The 24719-nt window shown below is 41.5% G+C and overlaps 1 protein-coding gene across 1 annotated transcript in view; it reads left to right on the top strand.

Annotated features, from left to right (window-relative positions):
- cenpe (centromere protein E) overlaps positions 1-24276 on the top strand; it is a 44137-nt gene extending 19861 nt beyond the window's left edge. The window contains 22 exon segments of the mRNA XM_034580803.1: positions 155-388; positions 551-784; positions 947-1180; positions 1338-1571; positions 1729-1965; positions 2121-2354; positions 2643-2876; positions 3042-3105; positions 3108-3244; positions 6620-6625; positions 15044-15130; positions 15213-15407; positions 15490-15699; positions 16204-16416; positions 17868-18071; positions 19126-19302; positions 19477-19577; positions 19903-20000; positions 21471-21606; positions 21696-22042; positions 22767-22805; positions 24081-24276. Of these exon segments, the coding sequence (XP_034436694.1) occupies positions 155-388; positions 551-784; positions 947-1180; positions 1338-1571; positions 1729-1965; positions 2121-2354; positions 2643-2876; positions 3042-3105; positions 3108-3244; positions 6620-6625; positions 15044-15130; positions 15213-15407; positions 15490-15699; positions 16204-16416; positions 17868-18071; positions 19126-19302; positions 19477-19577; positions 19903-20000; positions 21471-21606; positions 21696-22042; positions 22767-22805; positions 24081-24166 (3741 nt within the window). The 3' untranslated portion in view covers positions 24167-24276.
- Positions 24277-24719: the final 443 nt, after the last annotated feature.

Here is a 24719-nt window from a genome sequence, read left to right as displayed (position 1 = left end):
TAAAGTCAGACAATTGAGAGATGGACAAACTGATGACTGGATTCACTTTTGCATTTTCATGGAGTTTGTTAATGGAAGCATTAAAGCTCTGGTGGTTGATTGAAAATACTTGTTGGTGTACTTACTGGTAGTTGATATGTTTCCTTTTAAACAGATAAAGACTCTTACGGAGCAAGTAGAGAATGCTGAAAAAGAAAGGAAAGCCTTGTTGTTTGAGAGGAAGGACAGCTTTCCGAGCTCCTCGGAAGAGAAGGAGAAGCTGCTGTGCAGGGTGATGTCGGTCTCCGAGGAGAGTGATCAGCTGCAGGAGACACTGCAGGAACTGAGACAGGAGAAACAGCAGCTGAGAGCAGAGCTGGGGGACAAGATGGATGCACTTCAGTGTGAGGTCTGTGAGGAATAACTTTACTTCTATAAAACAGCATATTTTGTACACCTGCTTGTATATTGTATCATAATAACAGATGTGATAGGATATTTGGATTATAAAGAGTTTTAAGACAAAGTTAAAGGGACTCTTCTATTAGCCTGATTGCGGCCTTCCCCACAGATAAATACCTTAACAAAGAAACTGGAAAGTACTGAAACAGAGAGAGACAGTCTGCTCTGTGAGAAGGAAGCCAGCTTTCAGAGCTCCTCTGTGGAGAAGGAGAAGCTGATGTGCAGGGTGACCTCTCTCTGTGAGGAGAGGGACCAGCTGAAGGAGACACTGCAGGAGCTGAGGCAGGAGAAGCAGCAGTTCAGAGCAGAGCTGGAGGACAAGATGGAGACACTTCAGTGTGAGGTCAGTGAGGGATAACTTTACTTTTACAAAACAGCATATTATGTACACCTGCTTGTATATTGTATCATAATAACAGATGTGATAGGATATTTGGATTATAAATAGTTTTAAGACAAAGTTAAAGGGACTCTTGAATTAGCCTGATTGCGGCCTTACCCACAGATGAAGACCTTAACAGAGAAACTGGAAAGTACTGAAACAGAGAGAGACAGTCTGCTCTGTGAGAAGGAAGCCAGCTTTCAGAGCTCCTCTGTGGAGAAGGAGAAACTGCTTTGCAGGGTGACATCTCTCTGTGAGGAGAGGGACCAGCTGAAGGAGACACTGCAGGAGCTGAGGCAGCAGAAGCAGCAGCTCAAAGCAGAGCTGGAGGACAAGATGGAGACACTTCAGTGTGAGGTCAGTGAGAGAGAACTTCTATAATACAGCATATTATGTACACCTGCTTGTATATTGTAACATAATAACAGATGTGATAGGATATTTGGATTATAAATAGTTTTAAGACAAAGTTAAAGGGACTCTTGAATTAGCCTGATTGCGGCCTTACCCACAGATGAAGACCTTAACAGAGAAACTGGAAAGTACTGAAACAGAGAGAGACAGTCTGCTCTGTGAGAAGGAAGCCAGCTTTCAGAGCTCCTCTGTGGAGAAGGAGAAGCTGATGTGCAGGGTGACCTCTCTCTGTGAGGAGAGGGACCAGCTGAAGGAGACACTGCAGGAGCTGAGGCAGGAGAAGCAGCAGTTCAGAGCAGAGCTGGAGGACAAGATGGAGACACTTCAGTGTGAGGTCAGTGAGAGAGAACTTCTATAATACAGCATATTATGTACACCTGCTTGTATATTGTAACATAATAACAGATGTGATAGGATATTTGGATTATAAATAGTTTTAAGACAAAGTTAAAGGGACTCTTGAATTAGCCTGATTGCGGCCTTACCCACAGATGAAGACCTTAACAGAGAAACTGGAAAGTACTGAAACAGAAAGAGACAGTCTGCTCTGTGGGAAGGAAGCCAGCTTTCAGAGCTCCTCTTCTGAGGAGAAGGAAAGGCTGCTGTGTAGGGTGATGACTCTCTGCGAGGAGAGGGACCACCTGCAGGAGACACTGCAGGAGCTGAGACAGGAGAAGCAGCAGCTCAGAGCAGAACTGGAGGACAAGATGGAGACCCTGCAGTGTGAGGTCAGTGAGGGATAACTTCTATAAAACAGCATATTATGTACACCTGCTTGTATATTGTTTATATAATAACAGTTGTAATAGGACATTTGGATTAGTTTTTAATCAAAGTTGATGTGACTCTTGAATGAGCCTTGTGACTGCTGCCTTTGTCACAGGTGAAGACTTTAACAGAGAAACTGGAAAGCACTGAAAGAGAGCAAGACAGTCTGCACTGTGAGAAGGAAGCCAGCTTTCAGAGCTCCTCTGAGGAGAAGGAGAAACTGCTTTGCAGGGTGACATCTCTCTGTGAGGAGAGGGACCAGCTGCAGGAGACACTGCAGGAACTGAGGCAGGAGAAGCAGCAGCTCAGAGCAGAGCTGGAGGACAAGATGGAGACACTTCAGTGTGAGGTCAGTGAGGGATAACTTTACTTTTATAAAACAGCATATTATGTACACCTGGTTGTATATTGTATGTAAAAACTCACTTGTAATTGGATATGTGGATTATAATTAGTTTTAAGTCAATGTGTGAGGTCAGTGAGGGATAACTTTACTCCTATAAAATGGAATATTATGTACACCTGCTTGTATATTGTATGTATAATAATAGTTGTGATAGGATATGTGGATTATAATTAGTTTTAAGTCAAAGTTAGAGACTTTTGAATGAGCCTTGTGACTGCGGCTTTCTCACAGGTCAAGACTTTAACAGAGAAAGTGAAAAGCACTGATAAGGAGAGAGACAGTCTGCTCTGTGAGAAGGAAGCCAGCTTTCAGATCTCCTCTGAGGAGAAGGAGAAGCTGATCTGCAGGGTCACGTCTCTCTGTGAGGAGAGGGATCAGCTTCAGGAGACACTGCAGGAACTGAGACAGGAGAAGCAGCAGCTCAGAACAGAGCTGGAGGACAAGATGAAGACACTGCAGTGTGAGGTCAGTGAGAGATAACTTAACTGCTATAAAATGAAATATTATGTACACCCGCTTGTATATTGTATGTGTAATAATAGGTGTGATAGGATATGTGGATTATAATTAGTTTTAAGTCAAAGTTAAAGAGACTTTTGAATGAGCCCTGTGACTGCGGCTTTCTCCCAGCTGAAGACTTTAAAAGGGAAAGTGAAAAGCACCAATCCAGAGAGAGACAGTCTGCTCTGTGAGAGCTTTCTGAGGAGAAGGAGAAGCTGCTGTGCAGGGTGACATCTCTCTGTGAGGAGAGGAATCAGCTGCAGGAGACACTGCAGGAACTGAGACAGGAGAACCAGCAGCTCAGAGCAGAGATGGAGAACAAGATGGAGATAGTACGTTTCTGTTGATAGTCAGTCGAGCAGTCCTCCTCTAACCAGAAGGTTGTCGGTTCGATCCCAGTCTTCCTAATCTGCTAGTCGAAGTGTCCTTGGGCAAGATACTGAACTCCTCATTCAAAAAGGGCAGCTGTCGTGTTCTTTTTTCCTTAGGTAGAGATGGTAGAGTCGGTCTGGTTCAAGAAAGTATTTATTTAGAAGCAATGAACAGCTACTACATAGCTATGGGCACTCAACGTACAACCCGCAAGCCGCCTAATACCGCCAGGGAAGTCAAGAGTCGCCCCGAGCAGACGATGGGTGCAATATTTATAATAATAGGTAGAACTTCAGCAGGAGGGGGAGTCACGTGGCTAGTGCACAGGCTGGTCCCAGCCTCAAGGCACTGGAATTTGTCAATGATGAGAAGCCGCTCCAGTTTCGTCCCTCCTTTGACAGTCGCTGGGTCAAATCTTCACATTCTGACAGTGTTTGGTTTGGTGTTTTAAAACAAGCCTTGAATCGGCTGACAGCTTGTGAGCTTTCAGTATGGCATGCGCATTTTCTAGACAAAACAACGCCTTTCCTATCTGTCCTTCAGACCCTAGTGGCCGCTGCTTGAATTCTTTCTAAGGGTATGTCACCGTTTTTTAAGAAAACAGTGCATTCATCTATGTGTGATTTTTGAAATAAAGCTAATGGAGTTTATGCTGTAATATAGTAAGTTAGGTATGAGAACAAGTTAAAGTACAGTGTATTGTCTGCCACAGATGTACAGTCTTCTCAAACAGGCATTATCAGACAGGTGCAAGACTGAACTGCGATGTGACGCACACACACACACAACAATCAACTTCAAGATTAAAACCAGCCAGCAACGGCTACTATCAGTCACTATGTGAAGGCCACACATTTTCCCACCTATTCAGATTCAGCCCAAACTGCCCCTGCCCCCACCCCTGTCTAACATACTGCACTTGTTTAGTTCAGTTTCATTGCCATCTTCACAGACACATATTCAAAGAAGAACATAGATTTTAGTCTTAACAATATTCAAAGGAAAACATAGATTTTAGTCTTAACAAATCCCTCCTTTCACACCATTTCATGGTGTGAACAACTTACTGGGGATCATCCACGAACTCCCCAACCTCCATCTCATCCAATGCAAACCCCTCATCATCATCATCACCACTCAACAAAAGCAACTGATAGGGTGGGGGAGGGGGCATGGTTTCCTTGGTCAGAGCCGTGGTGATGAGTCGGCTGAGCAAGGTCCTAAAGCAAGGGATGCAGCAGCAGCCACAGGTGACTAGGATAGCTGAAAAGATAGCTAGGGAGAGGAGGCAGGATGCAATTCGCCCTTTCCATTTGCCGAATGCAGTGTTCATCCAGCTATGTAGGGGGTTGTTAATTTCAGAGTCTGCGGCCATGTCCTGTGCCATGGTGCGTAAGGCGGAGAGGGCCCTGGTCACCGAGCCATCAGGGGCGGTATTGTTGGGATAAATGTACAACAAGAACTCCCTATCATAGTGCACACCCCACCCTTTTCTGCCAGTAGGAGGTCTAGGGCCATTCGGTTCTGTGTGACCATAAGGGACGTAGGGGCGAGCTGTTCGGATAGGCCTGTTATGGCGTCTCGAGTAAGGTTGGTGAGGCGTTGGAAATTGAAATGGACGTAGTTAATGCGATCCACGTTTTTGTTGGGAGTTACCCATATCCAGATAGACACAAATCCCGCTGCAACTTGATCCACTAATTTATATTGGTCTGGAACACCCCGAGGAAACCCTATGGTGTCTATGTATGTGGGTGAGTCCCTCTTTAAGTCAAAATGCGTTGTTCTTCGTCGACGGGTGCTAGTGGGTGTTTCTGGGCGGGGAGAGAGGGTAGTCAGGGGCATGGCCAATTGAACAAGTGTGCAGGAAACCTTCCAGTTTGAAGGAAGGCGGTTCCTCAAGCGTTTTCCTCCACAGTACCAGAAGAGGTCACTGCGGGCCCACCCCAGCTGTGTGGCGTTGTGCCAGTTGGTAACATTGATGGTTCTAGAACACCAGGGGGACGGTATCGACCCCATCTCTCTGTGAGTTGAGTTACCTTTTTTAGTCAGACACGTGTAATTTCCCTTTACTGGAGTAAATGTAGGGGGCACCGTGTTGTTTGGCGCCGGGGGAAAGAGATGACTGAGAGTAGAACAGTTGGCGGGACTGGCTTCCATGTGTAAGCCATACATGCAATCAAAACCGGGTCGATCCGAGTCTATCAGTAGGGGGCCGGGGGTGGTGGTTTAAGGTGGGCCGGGGCTGACTGCAGACTATACAATTAGTGAGGTTTTGGGAACGGGCGGTAAAGTGGACCCATTTTAGCCATATGTTTTCATCAGTGTATCCAGTCTCTATTTCTACCACATCTTCAACGGTACTGGCGTCGTAATATTGTACCGCAGGGGAGCTGGGTGGGGATGGTAGTGGTGAGGTGGATTCAGGGGGAGAGCTCGTGGAGTCATCAGACAGGGAAGGGGAAGGCTGAGTTCTAGGGGAGGAGGAACGGACGTTTATCCTAACGATGCCCATTGGGTCAGCTCCTGTCATGTCTACTCCTAAAACAAAATAATAAGGACTTGTTGGTGCGGCTCTTTTAGTCAATTTGCTATAGTGGAGATGTTTAAGAGTCATTAAGAGACTATTGTCGGGGGAACCGGCAGGCGTGATCCTCCAGGTGAGGGTGATGTTTCTTTGGAGCTGTCCTAAGGGGTTTTGTGCATTGTATCTGTGGGTGTAACCCTTGGGGCCTGTGTTCCACAAAACGTGTTATCAAAGGTTTATCATTTTGCATTCATCTCTAAACCATTGTTTTTTATATATGATATCAGGAACCATATGAACATGTGATGTACAATGCCGAAAAGTAATTTTTCATTTCTAAGCATGTGATTGCTTCTAATATCAATGTGTGTGTGTCAGTGACATTTGGTGTGTCACTTTCATGTGTGTGTGGTGTGGGTGCGATACCATGTATCTCAGGCGTCGAATGAATCAGAGTTTCCACCGCTCTCTCCTGGCCCCCCCTCATCAAATCTGCCTGAGCAGCTGCACCTCGTTCCTCCGGACACTCCCTCGCCCAATGTCCCCTCTTTCCACACCTGTAGCAGGTGTCTGCTGTTCTGTTCGTGGAGGAATACAGGGCGGAGGTGAACGGCTGGGGCTGAAGCCACTTCAGGTCTCTGAAGAGGGGCACAGTCGAGATCGTGGTCCACTCTGACACACTGAGGCACTGTAGGATACAAAGAAAACTTTTTCTGTGCAGATTTATCTGTTCGTTCACATTCATTGGCCATTTTATCACATTCATTCCCTTGGGTAGCACACTGCATTTGTAATGACAAAGAAACAGTTGCAGGCGTATGCTTTTTATGTAGATGCAATGAAGAGATGTGTGTGTGTGTGTGTGAAGAGTTGAACTGTGTGAGTGTGTGTGTGTGAACTATGTGTTGTGAGAACTACGTGTGTGGACTGAGGGAATATTAAAATCCCAGGAGATAAGACACAGACACATGCTGAAGGCCTCTTCGAGGTCTTGTTGGGGGAGATGAGCACAGTCTCAGATTTGTGGCTCTGATGTCATTTTGGCAGTTTACACAAGCAGAAATAGTATGCATAAGCAGAGATAATATTTAGTGTGGTATAATGATAAAATGTTTCCATTACATTCCTCCCTTTTGATCATAAAATGATCACAACATCAGATACAAAATTTACTTGCAAAATGTCAGCACATATTATATCTAAGGGTGAAAATCTCAAGTAAAATTCTTAAGTAGTCTTTATCTTCCAATTCTAAAAACAAAGAAAATTAAATAAATAAAGAATTTCTGTGTGGAAATTGCTTCTTCACTCCAAATTCGATCTCTATTCAGTTAAGGATATATCATTTCACAGTACCAATTTTGCTTGGATATGTGTAACAGTGCAAGGAACCCTCTAATTTTGTGCACTATAAAAAATATTATGGTTGGCGGTCTCGATAGCAAATTTAGTTGGATTATATTGTCATAACTCTAAAACCATTTTAGGAAAAATTATATTATAACATAATCATGCAAGTTCACCTTTTCAAAGAGCAATGAACATTATTCAGTCTGACATTTGAATTTGAATTTTAAAATATCCTTGTTTGAATAAAACATAAAGAAAACAAATAAAACAAACATCTAATAAAGACATAAAAAAACATAAAGAAAATAAATAAAACAAACATCTAATAAAACAATAAAAAACATAAAGAAAATAAACAACTCCAACTAAAATACCAGATAAGATGGACTCTCTAGTCCCATTAACGAAAATTGCTCTTGAATACATAAAAACATTTGACACAGGATATATGTTACCAGCTCAGTAAACTGCTTCTCTAATTGAATTGTTAAAATACAAAACATTCATATTGTACAATTACAAATTGTTGGGACAATTACTAACCGAACTTTTTACCTTCACAACCTTGGGATAAGAACAGTTTAATAATCTTATCAAATAGGAGCACTAAAATTGATTAAACAAAAGATGTGCTCAAACATAAAGTTAAACTGGGAATTAAATATCTGAATTCATTACAAAAAAAGTCAACAGTCCTGTCTTAATTATCTATGGAGTTAGAGCAACAGAAACACATTTATTAGAATTATAAGAATTCACTGCCTGATTACTAGAAATCACACTTGTAACCGAAATCATGGAAAGCAGTAGGGATTTGTCTCAGGTAGGAAAAAAACAAAACATTGATGGCCTCACCCACAGGGGTGAAGTCCTGCTATCTCCATCGTCATTTACATTATCTGCGTGTTTCTCTTTGCTCATATGGAACTCAGAGGTGCGTAGCTGAGTTTAAAGTAGAGTATACAAGCTTATATTTGGAAATAATCAAGACAAGACATACAGATAGACCCTCCTTTTGTGGTCAACGTATTACTTTAAGATTTTGAGGAGGAGTCGGCCAAATCAGTGGCTACTTCTCGTAAAGACCGAGAAGGTGGGTCAGTGGGTGCACAATGTGTGAGGTGGTGCCAAATTGCTCCTGTTTTTCCTTTTACTCGGATCGCATGTGAGGTACACTCTGTTACCTCCCAAGGTCCTGTCCACCTAGGGTCGGGCACTTTCTCTTGTGAACTTTGACCCTCACCCAATCACCCGGTCTTACTGGAACAGGAGTCTCCGTGGGGGTCTTGTCAGAACATCCAGCAGCCGCCTGGACCTGGGTCCATAACCAGGGTCTTGAGGAGGCCCTGGCATGGGCCGTCCTGTGAGAAGCTCATGTGGGGATAGATGGGTGACACCATTGGATGAACTTCTTATTGACATGAGCGCCAAGGGCAGTGCTTCAACCCACGACGAGTGAGGTGTTGTGACATGCTAGTGCTGTGACATGTTGCTGTAATGTGTGTGTATCTGTGTGGGTCGGGGTTGGTCGTGTTGGTATGTCAGGGGTGTGTATCTCTAACTGTAAAAAGTTCCCGTCGTCATTTGTCTCTTAGTGGAAAAAATAAAAAATAAAAATAAAAATAAATAAAAAATAAAAACACAAGCCACTCCAATGATGTCAAACCAGTTGTAACCCGAGCTGTAATGTCCCTTGGTCTCCCACAGGTGGCGTCCTTGTTTTAACCCTAGCTGTAATACCCTTTATCAGCCCCAGATGGCAGGCGTACACCGCTAGTTGTACGTTCTTTTATCCACCACCAGATGGCGTCCTCACTCTATTTTTCTTATTTCGTTATTTATTCTGTCTCTGTCAGCCGGGTGACCTTCCTCTTGTTATCTCCTCCTAATTTGGTTCTCACTCGTTTTCCACACACACACTTTCATTCACATTTGTATCAAACTTAGTGCTGTGTCACCATAGTTCCTTTACATGAAGTTCATATTAGGACTACTCGGATCAGTTCCATTACCCACACATATTAGTTACCTTAAGTTCTTTAATCAATCTCCAAATCGCTATTGTTTAGTATTTAATAAATACCCACACATTCAGACCTCTTAAATCTTATATTTTTTATGTTGTCAGTTTTTTGGTCTCTGTCAGTCTTTTTATTCTAGTCAGTTACTTCATCTGTCAGTCCTCGTAACACGTTATGGTCCCAGCATCTTTTAATTTGTGCCCGATTCAAGCAACGGTGTGTCTGGCTAGTTAAGCTCCTCACTCGTCAGTGCCGGTAGCCCCTTCCTCCAGTTCACACCCTAATCCCAGATTAGGTTGCACGGATGCAATCTATTGCATGAATCGTCTGTCTTTTCTCCAATCTGAATTAGTTTTAAGGGTTCGTGCGTCACAGGGTGTGGCGCCCATCCCGCGCAGGTCCTAGACCTCGCTTTTGATCTTGTTTCTTCTGAGCCAAGACAGGGTCCCGGACCCCACACAAGGTCCCTGACCTTTCACAGGGTCCCAGACCTCTGTTTATTTTACATAGCCCCTCATTGCTTCCATAAAACACAGAACGGTATAGTTTACCTCCTTTTCTCCTCTCCGCACACTCACAATCTATATCAATGCCTATATAACTAATGCAGAATTTGTTTTAACAGGTTTCTGCTTACCTTTTAGGTTGGCGCCTTGTGAGTATGTAGAGAATCGATCGGAGCGGCCTCGACTTTGGGTTCTGGCCTTTCTGGTCAAAAGTTCCCTACAGGATCACGTCGGGGTCACCAAAAGTTGTCGTGTTCTTTTTTCCTTAGGTAGAGATGGTAGAGTCGGTCTGGTTCAAGAAAGTATTTATTTAGAAGCAATGAACAGCTACTACATAGCTATGGGCACTCAACGTACAACCCGCAAGCCGCCTAATACCGCCAGGGAAGTCAAGAGTCGCCCCGAGCAGACGGTGGGTGCAATATTTATAATAATAGGTAGAACTTCAGCAGGAGGGGGAGTCACGTGGCTAGTGCACAGGCTGGTCCCAGCCTCAAGGCACTGGAATTTGTCAATGATGAGAAGCCGCTCCAGTTTCGTCCCTCCTTTGACAGTCGCTGGGTCAAATCTTCACATTCTGACAGTGTTTGGTTTGGTGTTTTAAAACAAGCCTTGAATCGGCTGACAGCTTGTGAGCTTTCAGTATGGCATGCGCATTTTCTAGACAAAACAACGCCTTTCCTATCTGTCCTTCAGACCCTAGTGGCCGCTGCTTGAATTCTTTCTAAGGGTATGTCACCGTTTTTTAAGAAAACAGTGCATTCATCTATGTGTGATTTTTGAAATAAAGCTAATGGAGTTTATGCTGTAATATAGTAAGTTAGGTATGAGAACAAGTTAAAGTACAGTGTATTGTCTGCCACAGATGTACAGTCTTCTCAAACAGGCATTATCAGACAGGTGCAAGACTGAACTGCGATGTGACGCACACACACACACAACAATCAACTTCAAGATTAAAACCAGCCAGCAACGGCTACTATCAGTCACTATGTGAAGGCCACACATTTTCCCACCTATTCAGATTCAGCCCAAACTGCCCCTGCCCCCACCCCTGTCTAACATACTGCACTTGTTTAGTTCAGTTTCATTGCCATCTTCACAGACACATATTCAAAGAAGAACATAGATTTTAGTCTTAACAATATTCAAAGGAAAACATAGATTTTAGTCTTAACACAGCCCATAGATGCACTGTATGAAAATGTGTATAGCAATATACTGTACTGTAAAGCCTGACTGTGAAGTCAGTCATACCATGTAATGGTATCTTCAGAAGTTCATGTAGGCAATTGGACTTGCTTGTGTTTTTTGAAGACATTTGACCTCTCATCCATCTTCAGTTCTAACTGATTAATGGGAGGTTTCAGGTATTTCACCTCCGTGGGTCTGTACCTGTGTTGAGAGTCGTTATGTTAAACAGGCAAGTCGTCGACTCCCCCACAGTTGTGGGTCATTAGGGTCCTCTGTGTCAAGGTGTGATTGGCTGTTGATACCTGTAAGTTGTAGACCCACCCTGCTATATTGAGAGTCATTGGTGTCACAGGAGTTGGGGTGTGACTGGATGTTGAGCTGTCTGGGGAGAGAATTTAGGACAGCATTGTAGGTGGCTGAAAGTTGGTGTCCTAAACCACCTCCGGTTGAGTGATGTGTTTTTTTCCAGGTTGAAAAAGATGGCTTCTTTCACTCCTCTTTTAAACCATCTGTCTTCTCTGGCCAAAATACACACATTATCATCCTCAAAAGAATGTCCTTTGCTCTTGAGATAAGATAAGAAGTCCTTTATTTGTCCTACAATGGGGAAAATTTGCAGTATTACAACAGCAAGAGTCAAAAAACATCAGCAAGTTATAAGTAACATGCAATACTTAAAGGTCCAGTGTGTAAGATTTAGGTGAAAGGGATCTATTGACAGAAATTTAAAATAAAATAATCCTAGTTATGTTGTTGTTTGTAAGTGTTTGCTCATCTAAATTATACAAATTGTTTTATTTACCCTAGAATGGGCCCTTTATATTGAAATACTTTATATTTACATCAGGGGGGGTCCTCTCTATGGAGGCAGCCATGTTTCTTGTAGTAGCCCAGACTGGACAAACTAAACACCCTTTGAGTTTTTATGGAAACTGAAGGTTGCCACAGGTTCTCTTTCAGGTTTGGAAGGGGGGAGGGTGAGGTGAGGGGTATTCAGCTGCCACATGCAACCACTTTATGTCACTAAATTCTACCCACTGCAACTTTAAGTGTAAGAAAATATCAAAAAATATTATAATCCCGTATTTTCTCATGTCATTTTGCATCCCCCCTATTTGAAGAAACACGATGCACTTGATTGAACCCACTTATAGCAGCGATGTTACTTAACTGAACTGCTCCTCTAATAACAAAGCATCCTGGCAGGGTTGCATACAGACCACTGCTAGCAGCCTAAAGCTGTGTGCTTTTGATTCATACATGAAATAATGCAGAGCGTCCAAGCTTTTCAATTTCAAGTGTCATTGATTCACCTGCATTAGCATAGATGTTATTTGGATATTATAGGTTTGTCACTTAAGTAACTGCAAGCAATGGCATTGGTTTATTCAAGATCTCAACAATGTTTTTACAATGACATCTCCGGCAAAACTGTCTCGTCTGTTTTAGCGACAACTACTGATGATGTAACAGCTTCTTGAAGGGCTTTCCCAATTTGTAGGGCAAGATTTAAACCACTACCCCTTCTTGTTCCGTTTCAAGGGGCAAGATAACCCTCAGAAACAAGGGGCAGGGGTAGGGCCAAGTGGTGAAATGGGATTGGGCCAAAAACAGTGAGCCGATTTAGGAGGGATAAAAGAATGTACGCGTCAAATATTTCTTAGTAGCAGCGTACATTCTTTCATCAATCACTATTTGTTGGTCAGTGTTGAAAGTGTGACTGTGGCTATAAACAAAATCAAGTTATGGTCACTGAAAAGATTAAAAATAAGTTTAACCTGAAGACATCAGCTAAGCAGGCGGCCCTTCATATGTGGCCCAGGACGGATTTGCCTTCAGTCACACATTGAAAAGAATGTAGCCCCTTGAATCCCAGACAACCTCCTAATGTGTTTTTGTGATCATATTGGGGTGCGTTCAGACCTGTACTTAGCACTGACCACTTGTGATATGATCACTTAGTACAGATTTTAGTATCAGGTCTGAACAGGGTGAAGGTGTCTGGGCAGTGCTATAGCAATGGGTCACTACTCAATACGCATAAGGAGGTATTAGTGGGGGTGGGGTAGGGACCCAGTAGGTCCTAGGTCCTTTATGCATGAATGAGAAAATATGGCGTAGTGTTTTGGATAGTTAGAGGAAAAACACAACTGGATGCACAGAGCTTGGAGCTTTTATGTACTGGTGCGCCGGATGAAGGATGACTAAATCAAACCTATAGGTCATATGCACAGACAAAGACAAGCAACCAGCCGAGCAGCCATAACGGATCGGTCCAGAATATGATGATCCATTTTAACAAGATGTTTATTTATTTATAACCCACATCATCAATATGACCTCATATCCTGTTGCAGGTCAAAGTGCAAACCAGTTTCATTCATGCAAAACTTGATATGACTGCATTTAATTTTGAAATTTTCTTTGGAAAGCAAATGGATCTGATGATTGATACATTTTGGGTTAGGTTACTGGAGAACGACATGCAGACAAGACATGCAAACCGTTTATAGTAAACATGCAAACATTTTTGAAATGTTTTTCTATTGTATTTACCTTTTTAGATATGTGGTTTGTCTGTTGTGAGTGATTTGTTCGAAGTGCAACAATCAAAGGGATGAGGATGAGAAGTTCTCTAAAAATGATGATGATAATAATAATAGCTGCGTATGGTAACATTTAATACCGTTACTGATACCTTGACTTTAATATTGGTTTCCTAAACCAACTTAGAAAAAAGCATCAACATTTCAAGATCTTAAGTTTTACTTTTCAGCTCCTTGACATTTTCACACACTTACAGTTCTCTTATATGCAAAATAGAAACCTGTTAACCATGATGATGTTGAAGTGAAGTTTGTTTCAACTCTTCAGCTTCATGATTTCCTTCAATCCTTCAGATTCAATTTACTCAGCAACTATTAACAAGTTGAATTTTAATTTAGCTAAACATTACCTATGCAACTGGAACACTAAGAGGACGACATCTGAGGAGTCAAAAACAGAGCAACTTTCTTTTCTGAAGTTTATTCCATTCATGTTTAAGTGTGTACATACTACATACTCTACACCTGTTATTACAGACCACCAATCACCAACATTATTAGATCCTGGCCCAACCATGCTGCATACTCATTGGCTTACTGATGCTGATGAGGTTTATTCCTTGGGTATTGACATTTGGAGTTGAGGCATTTTCTGAGCTTGTTAGTGTCTAACCCATTTGGTCAGTGCCATAAAGGTATGGAGGTTCAGCACCCAGCCCGGAACAAAGCCCCTTGTTTACACAATCAAAAACCATTTAGATATGTTTTTGTCTCTGAAATTGTCCCAGTCACTCTGACATGACAGTGTACTGTGATACTACTTCTTGTTGATCTGTCTCCATCCATCCATCCATCCCTCCCCGCCCCTCCCAGATTTACTCTGAAGCAGCATTGAATTAGAAACACAATTGTTATGGATGTTTTCTGGAAGCTGGTCAAAGGAGAACTCTAGATTTTAATGTAGACTTGATGCATCGAGGAGACCAGAAGGTGGAAAAATATACAAACGCTAACAGAGTAACATAAGCAATTGTCAACCCCAAGTCTGAAGATGTCTCCCACAGCATCCCCATATATCTTCCTCTACTTGCGTCACCCATTCTAACAGCACATCCAGCGGCTGTGGCTGAGTGGTAGAGCTTTCGTCCTCCAACCAGAAGGTCGGCAGTTTGATCCCCAGTCTTGCCCATCTGCATGCCGAAGTGTCCTTGGGCAAGATGCTGAACCCAGAATTGCCCTTCATAGAACAAAAAAAGTGCTTGTTGGTGAGACTTGAAGTTGATGCTTCTCTGTCTGAGTTATGAAAGTCTCTCAACGTAGACACATCAATGCACTGTTGGTTGGCCCTTAATCTATAACCTGACCTTTGGTACTGCTTAGAGAGAGAAGGGAGTATCTGTGGAATTAGACAGACACTATTCTCCTCTACAGATAGTGTAATATACAATATACATAATATACAGTGGCATATACAGTAATGTGTGAGGATGGTCAAAAATTCCTCAACAATAATGAAGCAGCTTTAGTAAGAGACATTTATACACAGAGTGAATGGTGTGTCGTTCTCATTTTGTTGCTAGTGAGGACCGGCCTACTTACAAGCCTTTTTTTTTTCTTTCAGTTGCTCAGTGAAGATCGAGGCTCCACTGGAGTCGACGTGACGGTGTCATCAAGGTTGAACGACTCCACCAGGCAGCTTCAGGTAATGTTACCTCTAAATGTGCATTCATCAGCAGGTGAAAGGCAGACAAATAATTGAATAATTCTACCTCTACTTGTTGCAGGAGACCTTCAGAGGATTCCAGCACTTTATAGACACGTGTTCCAAATACATCTCCACACCCATGGACAAGGTTTTGAGGGTGCAGAGTGCCTTGAACCATGATTATCTGACCTCTCTTCCAAAAGCCACCATGAGCGCCTACACTGCTATATGTCAGCTAGGACTTGAAACGGTTCAGACTCTGGGAAACATTGTAGTAAATATCAACATTTGTCCACTTGAAATTTGATGTAGGCCTTACTCTTGATAAAGTAGTAACCAGTAAATCATTTCCTCAGGTGTGCCTACAGGTGAAGGCCCAGGATTGCCGGAATCGGTTTGAGGAGTTGGTGAAGAAAGACTTGTCTGTTTTTGAGGAAAGGCGGCTGCAGGATGTGCTGATGTGCAGAGTGCAGGCACCCATTCTCTCTGTCAAAGACGAGGACTTCCATACTGTGTGGGAACACAGACTGGCTGATCTACTGGACAAGCGGCAGCTCTACCAGCAGGTGAGAATGTGTCCCAGCCTTTGCAAAATGCTTGCTTTCCAATTCAGTCATTACCTCTACAAAGGAGCATATGTTTTCACCCCTGTCCATTTGTGTGTTGGTTGGTGTGTTTGTAAGCAAGATTATGCAAAAACTACTGGACTGATTTACACAAAACTTCAAGTCAGGGAAGAACCCACAAAATCTTGGTGCGGATCTGGATCAAGAGATGGATCCAGAAAATCATTTGAATTGCTCTAACATGGCAAGATAAGGGGTTTACTTGATTTTGATGGATTACTTTAATTTAGTGTAAATAATGTGGTTTCATGAGGGCCTTTGCAGAGGTAAACACTCTACTGAGTGACATTATAGTTTAGTAAATGGTTTTATCCAGAGCAATTTGAAGTATAAATTCCAGCAGGTGGAGGATTCAATGACACATTACTCACTAAGGTTATGTTTATATCCATCTCTCCAACATTAATGTACTGAAATCTCATAACAACTCTGCTGGCTTTGTAGAAAATGTCCATCATTTTGGAGAAGTTCTTGGACAATGTGGCTTCTCATCCCAATGAGTTGTCAGCGGAGATCACAGAGAGGGAGAGGTTCAAGGAGCAGCTACAGGGCGCAATAAGCGCCCAGCCAATCAGCTTCAGTGAGCTCGACAGCATCCTTAGCTGTGAGCTGAACCGCAGAGCTGCCCTGGCCCACAGCAAGAAGATGATCCTGCAGGTAGTGTTCAATATTCACCTCTTTGATTACTTCCACAGGCAGGAGGGGCGATCTGTTGTCTGTTAGTGAGCAGGATGTCTACAGTTTTGAAGACATGTTATGGAAAGTTGCTGAAAATATCTGTACACATATGGTAAACACGCACTCAGATCGGATACAGATCCGATCTGAGTCCGATCCTACTGTATGTCCTCTATGTAAGGCAATGCAAGTATACTATTTGTATAGCAGATTTCAACAACACAGCAATTCAAAGTTCACTGTGACAAAAGTGTGACACACCTGGCATTAAAATGTGACCCCACGATCTCGGATCGGATCTCACTTCCCCACCCTATATGTAAATATACACGTACATCACATCAGCTCGCTAAGATGCACTGCATGGCGGGAAGAAGCAAGGAGAAAAAGAAGATATAAAAATAACACAAACGCCACAAGGTATAGCAAATCGCTTCTGTTGTTGTTACCGGTTTCTTCACTTTAAATGAAGCCTACAGCAGGGGTATGTGTACGTATTTCCAGTTTCATTATGACCCATCGAGACCCCTCAGGTTGTCTGGAACAGGTCTGCTTTCTGTCGCCATAGTCGAAACTAAACTTGGAGAAGCAGTGTTCAGTTTCTATGCTCCACATTCATGGAACAAGCTCCCAGAGAACTGCAGGTCAGCTGCAAATCTTAGTTCCTTTAAATCTATGCTGAAGACTTTCCTGTTTGCCACGGCATTTTATTCAATCAAATATTTACAAATTTCTTATACTACACGGTTTGTACTCTTTATATCTTATTCTATTTATTGATTCTATTTTGTATTTAAGTCTTCATTTATCTTTAAATGCTTTCTTGTATTGTTGCGTTTACAACTTGTCATGATGCCTTTTGTATTTTATGTAAATCACTTTGGCACTTAGAGCTGTCCTTTTGTGATCAGATCACGAAAACCACATGTTAATACGGGGTGTGTATGGGACTATAGACACAAATGGCAATTTGTGGGCTCTAGCATTTAGTGTTAAAAGAAGGAAACATCTCCATACCCAATTAGCTCAATCCCAAATTAAAGCCATGAGCAGCTGAGAGCCGGTTTCAGGCCTGACAAAGCCTAGCACAGTCACTGCAGATCATTTCATTCTGTTTCGAGAATGATTGTCATCAGTTGTGAAGGAAACTTGACGTGTCTGTTCAGGAGATGTCCAGCATTTCTCCAGGAACTATTAGGATTTATCGGCAAATAGGATCCATTCATTCAGTTCAGTTATTGAAAACCTGTGATATGGTTGCTCACAACTACTGCTATTTTAAATTGTATAGTAAAGATCTTAATCCATTAATTTTCCTGTGTTTTTAAATGTGGTGTAGCTAATAACAAAGTGTAACAGTTTTCCATCAAATGTTCACTACAATGCTATTTCTTGTCTTCCTAATGTCATTGTCAATGGACTTCCTACAGGGCATCACTGCTGAACAGAGTGTTCTGAGTGAAGAGCTGAAGCTGCTGGAGGCTCAGGCTCGTTTTCAGCTCAGAGAGGAGAAAAGCAAAAGTTCCACTCTGCTGCAGGCGATTGAGGGAGCTCCTCTGAAATCAGAGATCTCCTTGCTGAAGGACAACCAGAACCTTCTTACTCAACTCATGCAAACTGAAGAAAAAGTCAAAGTATGTCTGTTTGATGTCTGATATTGACACCTTTAGCACAGTGATTCTCAACTGGTGGTACTTTGCCTGGGCAAAAAAGAATTTTAAGAAAACAATCCTGTGCTTTTATTTTGAAGGGGATTTTTTTATGCAGTGGAGTGCCATCTATTCTCTCCTATACACTCCTTAACAGTATTTGGCGTTAATGCCTTGTAATGCTAATAGACACTCGCCATTTCACAGCATAGAAGAACACCCGCAAAGTTGGTTCTCATAGGCTAATTGAGCATGAATCTTTTTGAATTGCACTTTTTGTTTAATTTATTTTGAGTTTGTGGATAAAAGCTGCTACTCAAGACACTGAATTTTTTCCATAGTGCACTGTTGGTTGTCATAGATTCAGTGAGTGAGTATTCTCAGCTAAAGCTACATAATTTGAGTCTATTTGAAACTACTTCTCAGTAGTTTGACTTTTTTATTTCATGTTTGTGCACGAAAGCACTGTTGAGTCTGTTTAAAAAAGGCTGAAGTTACTGAATTGTTATGTATTTTGTATTACCTTGTGTCCTTAAGATGCACTTTTTGGTTTTTAATTCAAATGCGGCTAATTGAGTGTAAAAGGGAATATTTCCCTCTCTAGCATCGCCACCTGCTGATCGTTTTGGTTTATCATTAAACTTGTTTTTTTGTGTTGGCATACTGATATTCTGTACTATCTCAGGTTCAAACTGCACCATCTTTTCATCAAATAAATTTGAGAAGTTGAAAATGTTCCTCAATTTGGGTCGCGGCTTGTCATTATGGGGTGATGGTGGGTCCCGAAGCCAGACCAGTTGAGAACCACTGCTTTAGTAGGAACTAGTGAGCTTGGGTCTGAGAAGCACAGATACCGAAGGGAATCAGAACACCCTGTGAGGACAATTGCGTTGTTGTTTTTAGCTGCTATCATGGGACATAGTAGCTTAGCTCGTACAGATCTCTTAATTTCTTATATCCCTTTCCTGTCTCTTCTTACAGTGTCCATCTCAGAGGGAAACCTGTCCAACAGTTAGTGACATCTTTTTCTGTGTTCCAGGCTCTGCATGTACAAAATGAGCAGCTGGAGGAGGCTCAGATCAAGGCCAAAAACGGGCTGTCCAGCCATAAGCAGGCCACTCAGCTTCTGCAGACAGAGCTGCAGGACAGCTGTGCGCAAACCGATGAGAAAGAGAAGACGATCCAAACGCTCAGGGGCAAACTGCAAGAGTCTGAGGTTTGTGTTGTCTGTAGGGACTAAATAGCAGCCTTTCTATGGCTGAAGAGGTTTGTTTACCTTTATATCAGACTCTGAGCTCAGTTATTGCAGTCGTTTTTGTTTACATGTTTAAATGTTGGTTCTTTGACTCACATGAAGCAGCTCATATTGTATTTGTCTTTTCCTTATCAGAAAAGAGCGTCACCCAGTGCTGCTGAGCTGGAAAATCTCCAGACTAAACTGTTCAAAATGGAGGTGGAGTTGAGTTCAGCATCTGATAAACACCAACAAGAGTAAGAGCCTTTTGTTACCTACACCAAGGAGGTATTTAAACGCTCTCTCAAGTACCATTCTATTTTTCTTCTTATTCTGTTCGGTCTTATTTATTGGCTGAACCTAATGTGTTATTGTAATATTCTTTAGTTATTTTCTTCATATAGTGGAGGGACTATCCCTTTATTTTAAAAAGGCTGATTTTGCCTGTTGACAGTCGACACATTTAGGTCAAATGAAATTCTCAGCTGTGATCCTTCCTCAATTACGACACATAAGAGCGTTATTTGTACTTTGCTCTTTGTTCTGTGGCTGAATGTTGTGACCAGAGTGTTTCCTTCTCAGGATCCAGAGAATGAGTACAGTGCTGAACGTGAAGGAAGAATCATTAAGGAATCTGAAGGAGGCGTTGAGGAGGATACAACAGCAGGGAGAGGAGTCATGTAAGTCAGAAGTGTGAAAATGTATTTAGACCTCAACTGTAGCTCTCAGCTTCAGGTAGTGACAGTGTTCTTTTTTAAGTTGAATGTTTTTTCTGTTCATGACTTCATGTGTACACGGTGGTTCTAAAACAGAGATTCTCACAAATGGACAGAGTTTAACTTTTACAATTTTTTTTTATCTGCAACACATTTTCATAATAGTTTGTTCATCAAAGAAAAAACTACTACTCAGTAATGACCTTAATATAATTCCTCTGCAAAATTTTACCTTAAACTTTATGCTTTAAAGATTTACATTTATATCTACTGTTTTTTTTTCTTATGTGATAACATTTCACTTGAAAGTCTCTTTTGAATGTTGCTATTACAGATTCTACTGGCAGATTTTATTGTTTCTTCTCATTTTATATTGAGAACTTTATTTATTGTTCATACAATGTTGCTCAAAATTAACAACTTCACCTCTGTCACATGAAAGCACTCGTAGCAGGGTTAACTGAGACAGTTGATAACCAGCTTCGTAGCACAGATTATCTAAGATGGCCGATGTTAGGTGAAGTGGAGCAGGATAACAAAAACGCATCGTAGAAATGACACTCGCTTTTTTTCTAGTACAGGCCCCTGGTGAGCTTATTAGTAAAAAAAAACATTTACAGAGCAATGCAATCTTTGGATTCACTAGCTGCAGAAATCAGCACGTTATGGACAGAGGATGTTTTCAGCTGTTTCTTTGAAACGACACAGTGAGATTAAAGTAAAACGAACTGATGAGCAACGAGCTAAAAGTCACCGTGAAGCACATTCAGCTGATACTTCTCTCCACACACTCCTTTCACACAAGCACTGTATTAATGTATGTGTGAATGCGACATGTGCTTGCAGTGGTTAAGACTGGACAAGTGTTACATTAATTCAGTCCTTTTACTATGTTTCTGTTATATGTGGATTTGAGTGTATGAGGTTTACTGACAGACACACCATGAGTCCTCTTATAACCCTTTTACAACAAATAGGACTCTACACTCTTACTCTGTGTCTGCTGGATGTGTAAACACATGTGCAGCCCAGACATGCAGGCTCCAATAAGACCTATGAAGAGGACATTGAAAAAGGTTGACAAATATAAATTTGTGCTGTCAGTACACAGTGGTGTGCAGCCATCTGCCCAATATCTGGGCTACACTGTAGCATCACCTGAGTTAAAACTACATGTTGACAAAACAAATATCATGAAGGTGTGAATAGAGTAATTGTACCAAGTCCTCTTTTCTACCATTTGACACAACAGCTTGTAAAATTAATTCCTTGTGCCACAGTAATTTGACACAAAAGTTAAAGTGCACATGACGAAAAATGAAGCCTCTTGAATCGTTTAATGTTGCAGGTGATAAATGCAGCACTAAAGTGATTTTTTTTTTTGTACCTATTTAAAGAGGAAGACTGGTTAAATGGAAAATGTGAAAAATTTAGTCTTGCAGGGTGAGGACCTTCACACTAAACTGACCAACCCCAGAGGTTTGGTGATCAAGAGCAGCATTCTGCTGGACAAGGCCAAACTTGAGAAGGAAGTCAAACAGCTTTGCCTTAAAATAACGGAGCTGGAATGGTAAGTACAACCAGTCTGACAGTGGAACTGCTCAGATAGTTTCGATGACTCTTAAATCCATATTGACATCTGCCCCTGTCTCACTACAGCTTGGTGTCCACTCAGCAGACAGAGATTAGCAAGTGGAAGAGCCGAGCCATCAATCTGAAGGCAAAGAGCAAAGTTGAAGTGGACAAGCCTTCATCGCCCTGCACTACTACCAAGAGGGGCCCACAAGAGACCTCAGACTCCTCCAGCTTCCTCAGCTCACCTAAGAAGTTTCTGGTTACTTCTAGGAAGATCCTAGACTCTCCTAGGAAGGTGATGGACTTTCCAAAGGTCTATCAGCTCGACTCCCCTAAAAGCAGATTCTTTGATGTGGGTGGGAGCTCGGACCTGCTGTCCAGAACCTGTCCCAAGCAATTCTTTGATAACTCCAGCCTTGGCACCATTCCAGGTAGAAAACTTATGTCAACTACATTTTTGTGTAGCTTGTCTGCCACACTCCTTTTTAAAGGGATAGTTTACCGAAAAATGAAAATTCACTCATTATCTACTCACCACTATGCCAATGGAGGGGTGGGTGAAGTGTTTGAGTCCACAAAACAAGAGTCTCAGGGGTAAACAGTGTTGCAGCCAAATCCAATACAATTGAAGTAACTGGTGACTCCTTCTTCAGACATAATAACACAAAGAAAAGAACATAACATGCCTCCATACTGCTCGTGTGGTGTCATAAAGTGTCGACTCAGCTTCATTTACACCAAGTTTTAAGCCTAAAAGTCCACTACTGGAAGTAGTGATACTAGCGGATGCAGCTTGTCTTCAGTGTGTGCGTACGAATGTGAACGTGGCTCCGAGGAGGATATCTGTGGTCTGTGGATGCTGTTTCGAGTCGAATTTGAATGTCGCGGCATCCAGACACGTGGATGACGCCACACAAGTAGTATGGAGGCATGTTATTATTATTTATTTTGGTTCTTTAGAAGGAGTAACCAGTTACTTCAATTGTATTGGATTTGGCTGTTTACCCCTGAAACTCCAAAAGTTTATTCACTAAAACACTTCACCCACCCCTCCATCAGCATAGTGGTGAGTAGATGGAGTGCCATATTTTGGGGCGAACTATCCCTTTAAGAGTTTTTGTACATCATGAACACTCAAGCTGTTTGTTTTGCCAGAGGTTTCCCATGTTCCTGATACTCCAGACGCAGAGAGGGGTAACTGCTGCAATATCACACTGTGTTGAGGGTAACTGGGGTTGCACTGACAAGCTTGGGGTGATGGATTTTATCAGTTTTCCATTAGAACATGAATCAGCACCATCCTCAACTGTTGAACTCTATTTTTTTATGAGCCTGAGCAAACTGGTGATGTTCATTCAAACTGTGCCTGTCAGCTGAGCAGGATCATCATTTAACTAAATGATAATATCATAAGCCAAAACTGAGCCAATCGCTCATGTATCAGTAGCTAAAAGCAAAGCAGTCTAATGCAACAGTCCTGAAATGAATCCTCTTCCATAAACGTTCCAATATACAGTTTGAAATGAAAATGTTTGAGAGGTGCTGCTTCATCTGTGTGATAATTTTAAACACTCTTGTGCTCTTGTGGTGCTTTGAACACTCTTGTCTTTCTGATATTTGCTGATATAAAAAGGATGGACAAATTAAATACAACAAATACATAATCATGACACCAGTCAGAAGTATGACATTAAACGAACTTTACAAGATAATAAGTCAAAATATACTAAGATTTGAACCATCTCAACTTGTGAGTTGGATACTAGTAATTTAGAATAAGTGGATATAACATTGCTTTTGAATGCTCATCAGTTCTCTTTTGATATTTCTGATCAATTTGTCTTTCCTAACAATATTGTATATTGCATTTCCTGTTTGATTGGTTTCCATATTACAGTCGCTGCATCTAAAATCCCTATCTTTTTCCAGCACATCCAAACCTAGGGCTTATAAAATGTTCAGCCACTTTTTGTTTCAAAGGCAGAATGTTGACCATTTTTATTACCATTTTTTTTTATTTTACACTATTATTAAAGTGTCAGTTCATAGTAGGGCAATGCTAATGTCTGCAGTGAGGCTACAAAACGCAGTGAACATTCAGGATGTTTCACTTTACAGTGGATTATTTAGTCCTTTATTCAGATGTCCAACAAGTGGAAAATAAAATTGATGGAGAGGCAGCTTTATGTTGCAGTATGAGCTGTAAGTGCGGTACTTAGTCTTTTGATATCATAATAAATGTAATATATTGATTTTGTATCAACATTATTAACTGGTAATGAACAACAAACACTGCAGTCAGATAAAACACACTCTGATGGCTGTTTGCTACATTAATAGCTGGTTTGACGCTCAGGTGTGAAACAGGGTTAATTTAAGACCATCATGATCATCATAGCCACTAAAAAACTTTTATTATCTACTGTTACTTGATCTTCATTGGTTTGATAAAAGTCTGGTGTGTTGCAGATGCAGCTGCAGGTCTCGATGCAGCCAGAAAGGACGAGTGGTGGCCTCAGTCTCCAAAACAAGAGGACATGTGTAAAACACAGTAAAATCACTTGTAATATTTTAAAAGCCTACGTGTTAGTCATAATTTCTGTTTTGTGTATTGCTTTTGTTTTTGTCTTTTTTCAATTTAGATAATAAAGGTTAGTAATACATAATAACCAACATCTGTTGTCTCCTTCACATATTTAACCCAGTGAATTTGTTTCCAATAAACCCAAATAGAAATGGAAACACTGGGAAAGACTGAGCCTTTAAAATATCACGAAGACTGAAAAAGTAATTCATTTCCATGTGTGTACATAATGAAGTAGTTTCCAATGATTAATATGCCTGATTATGTTGATTTGTGTGACATATTCATGACAGTATGATTTTAAACATAAACAATAATTAGGAAAAGTAATGTGATCATGTCTTTAGCAAACATACACTGTACATTTTTATGGGCCGACTGAACCAGAGGTACAGTGCATCCGGAAAGTATTCACAGCGCTTCACTTTTTCCACATTTTGTTATGTTACAGCCTTATTCCAAAATGGATTAAATACATTTTTTTCCTCAAAAATTACAAGATAATAAGTCAAAATATACTAAGA

The sequence above is a fragment of the Hippoglossus hippoglossus genome, chromosome 24 (genome assembly GCF_009819705.1).
Source record: "Hippoglossus hippoglossus isolate fHipHip1 chromosome 24, fHipHip1.pri, whole genome shotgun sequence".
In the NCBI taxonomy this organism is placed as follows: domain Eukaryota; kingdom Metazoa; phylum Chordata; class Actinopteri; order Pleuronectiformes; family Pleuronectidae; genus Hippoglossus; species Hippoglossus hippoglossus.
This window is presented reverse-complemented; position numbering and strand designations above follow the sequence as displayed.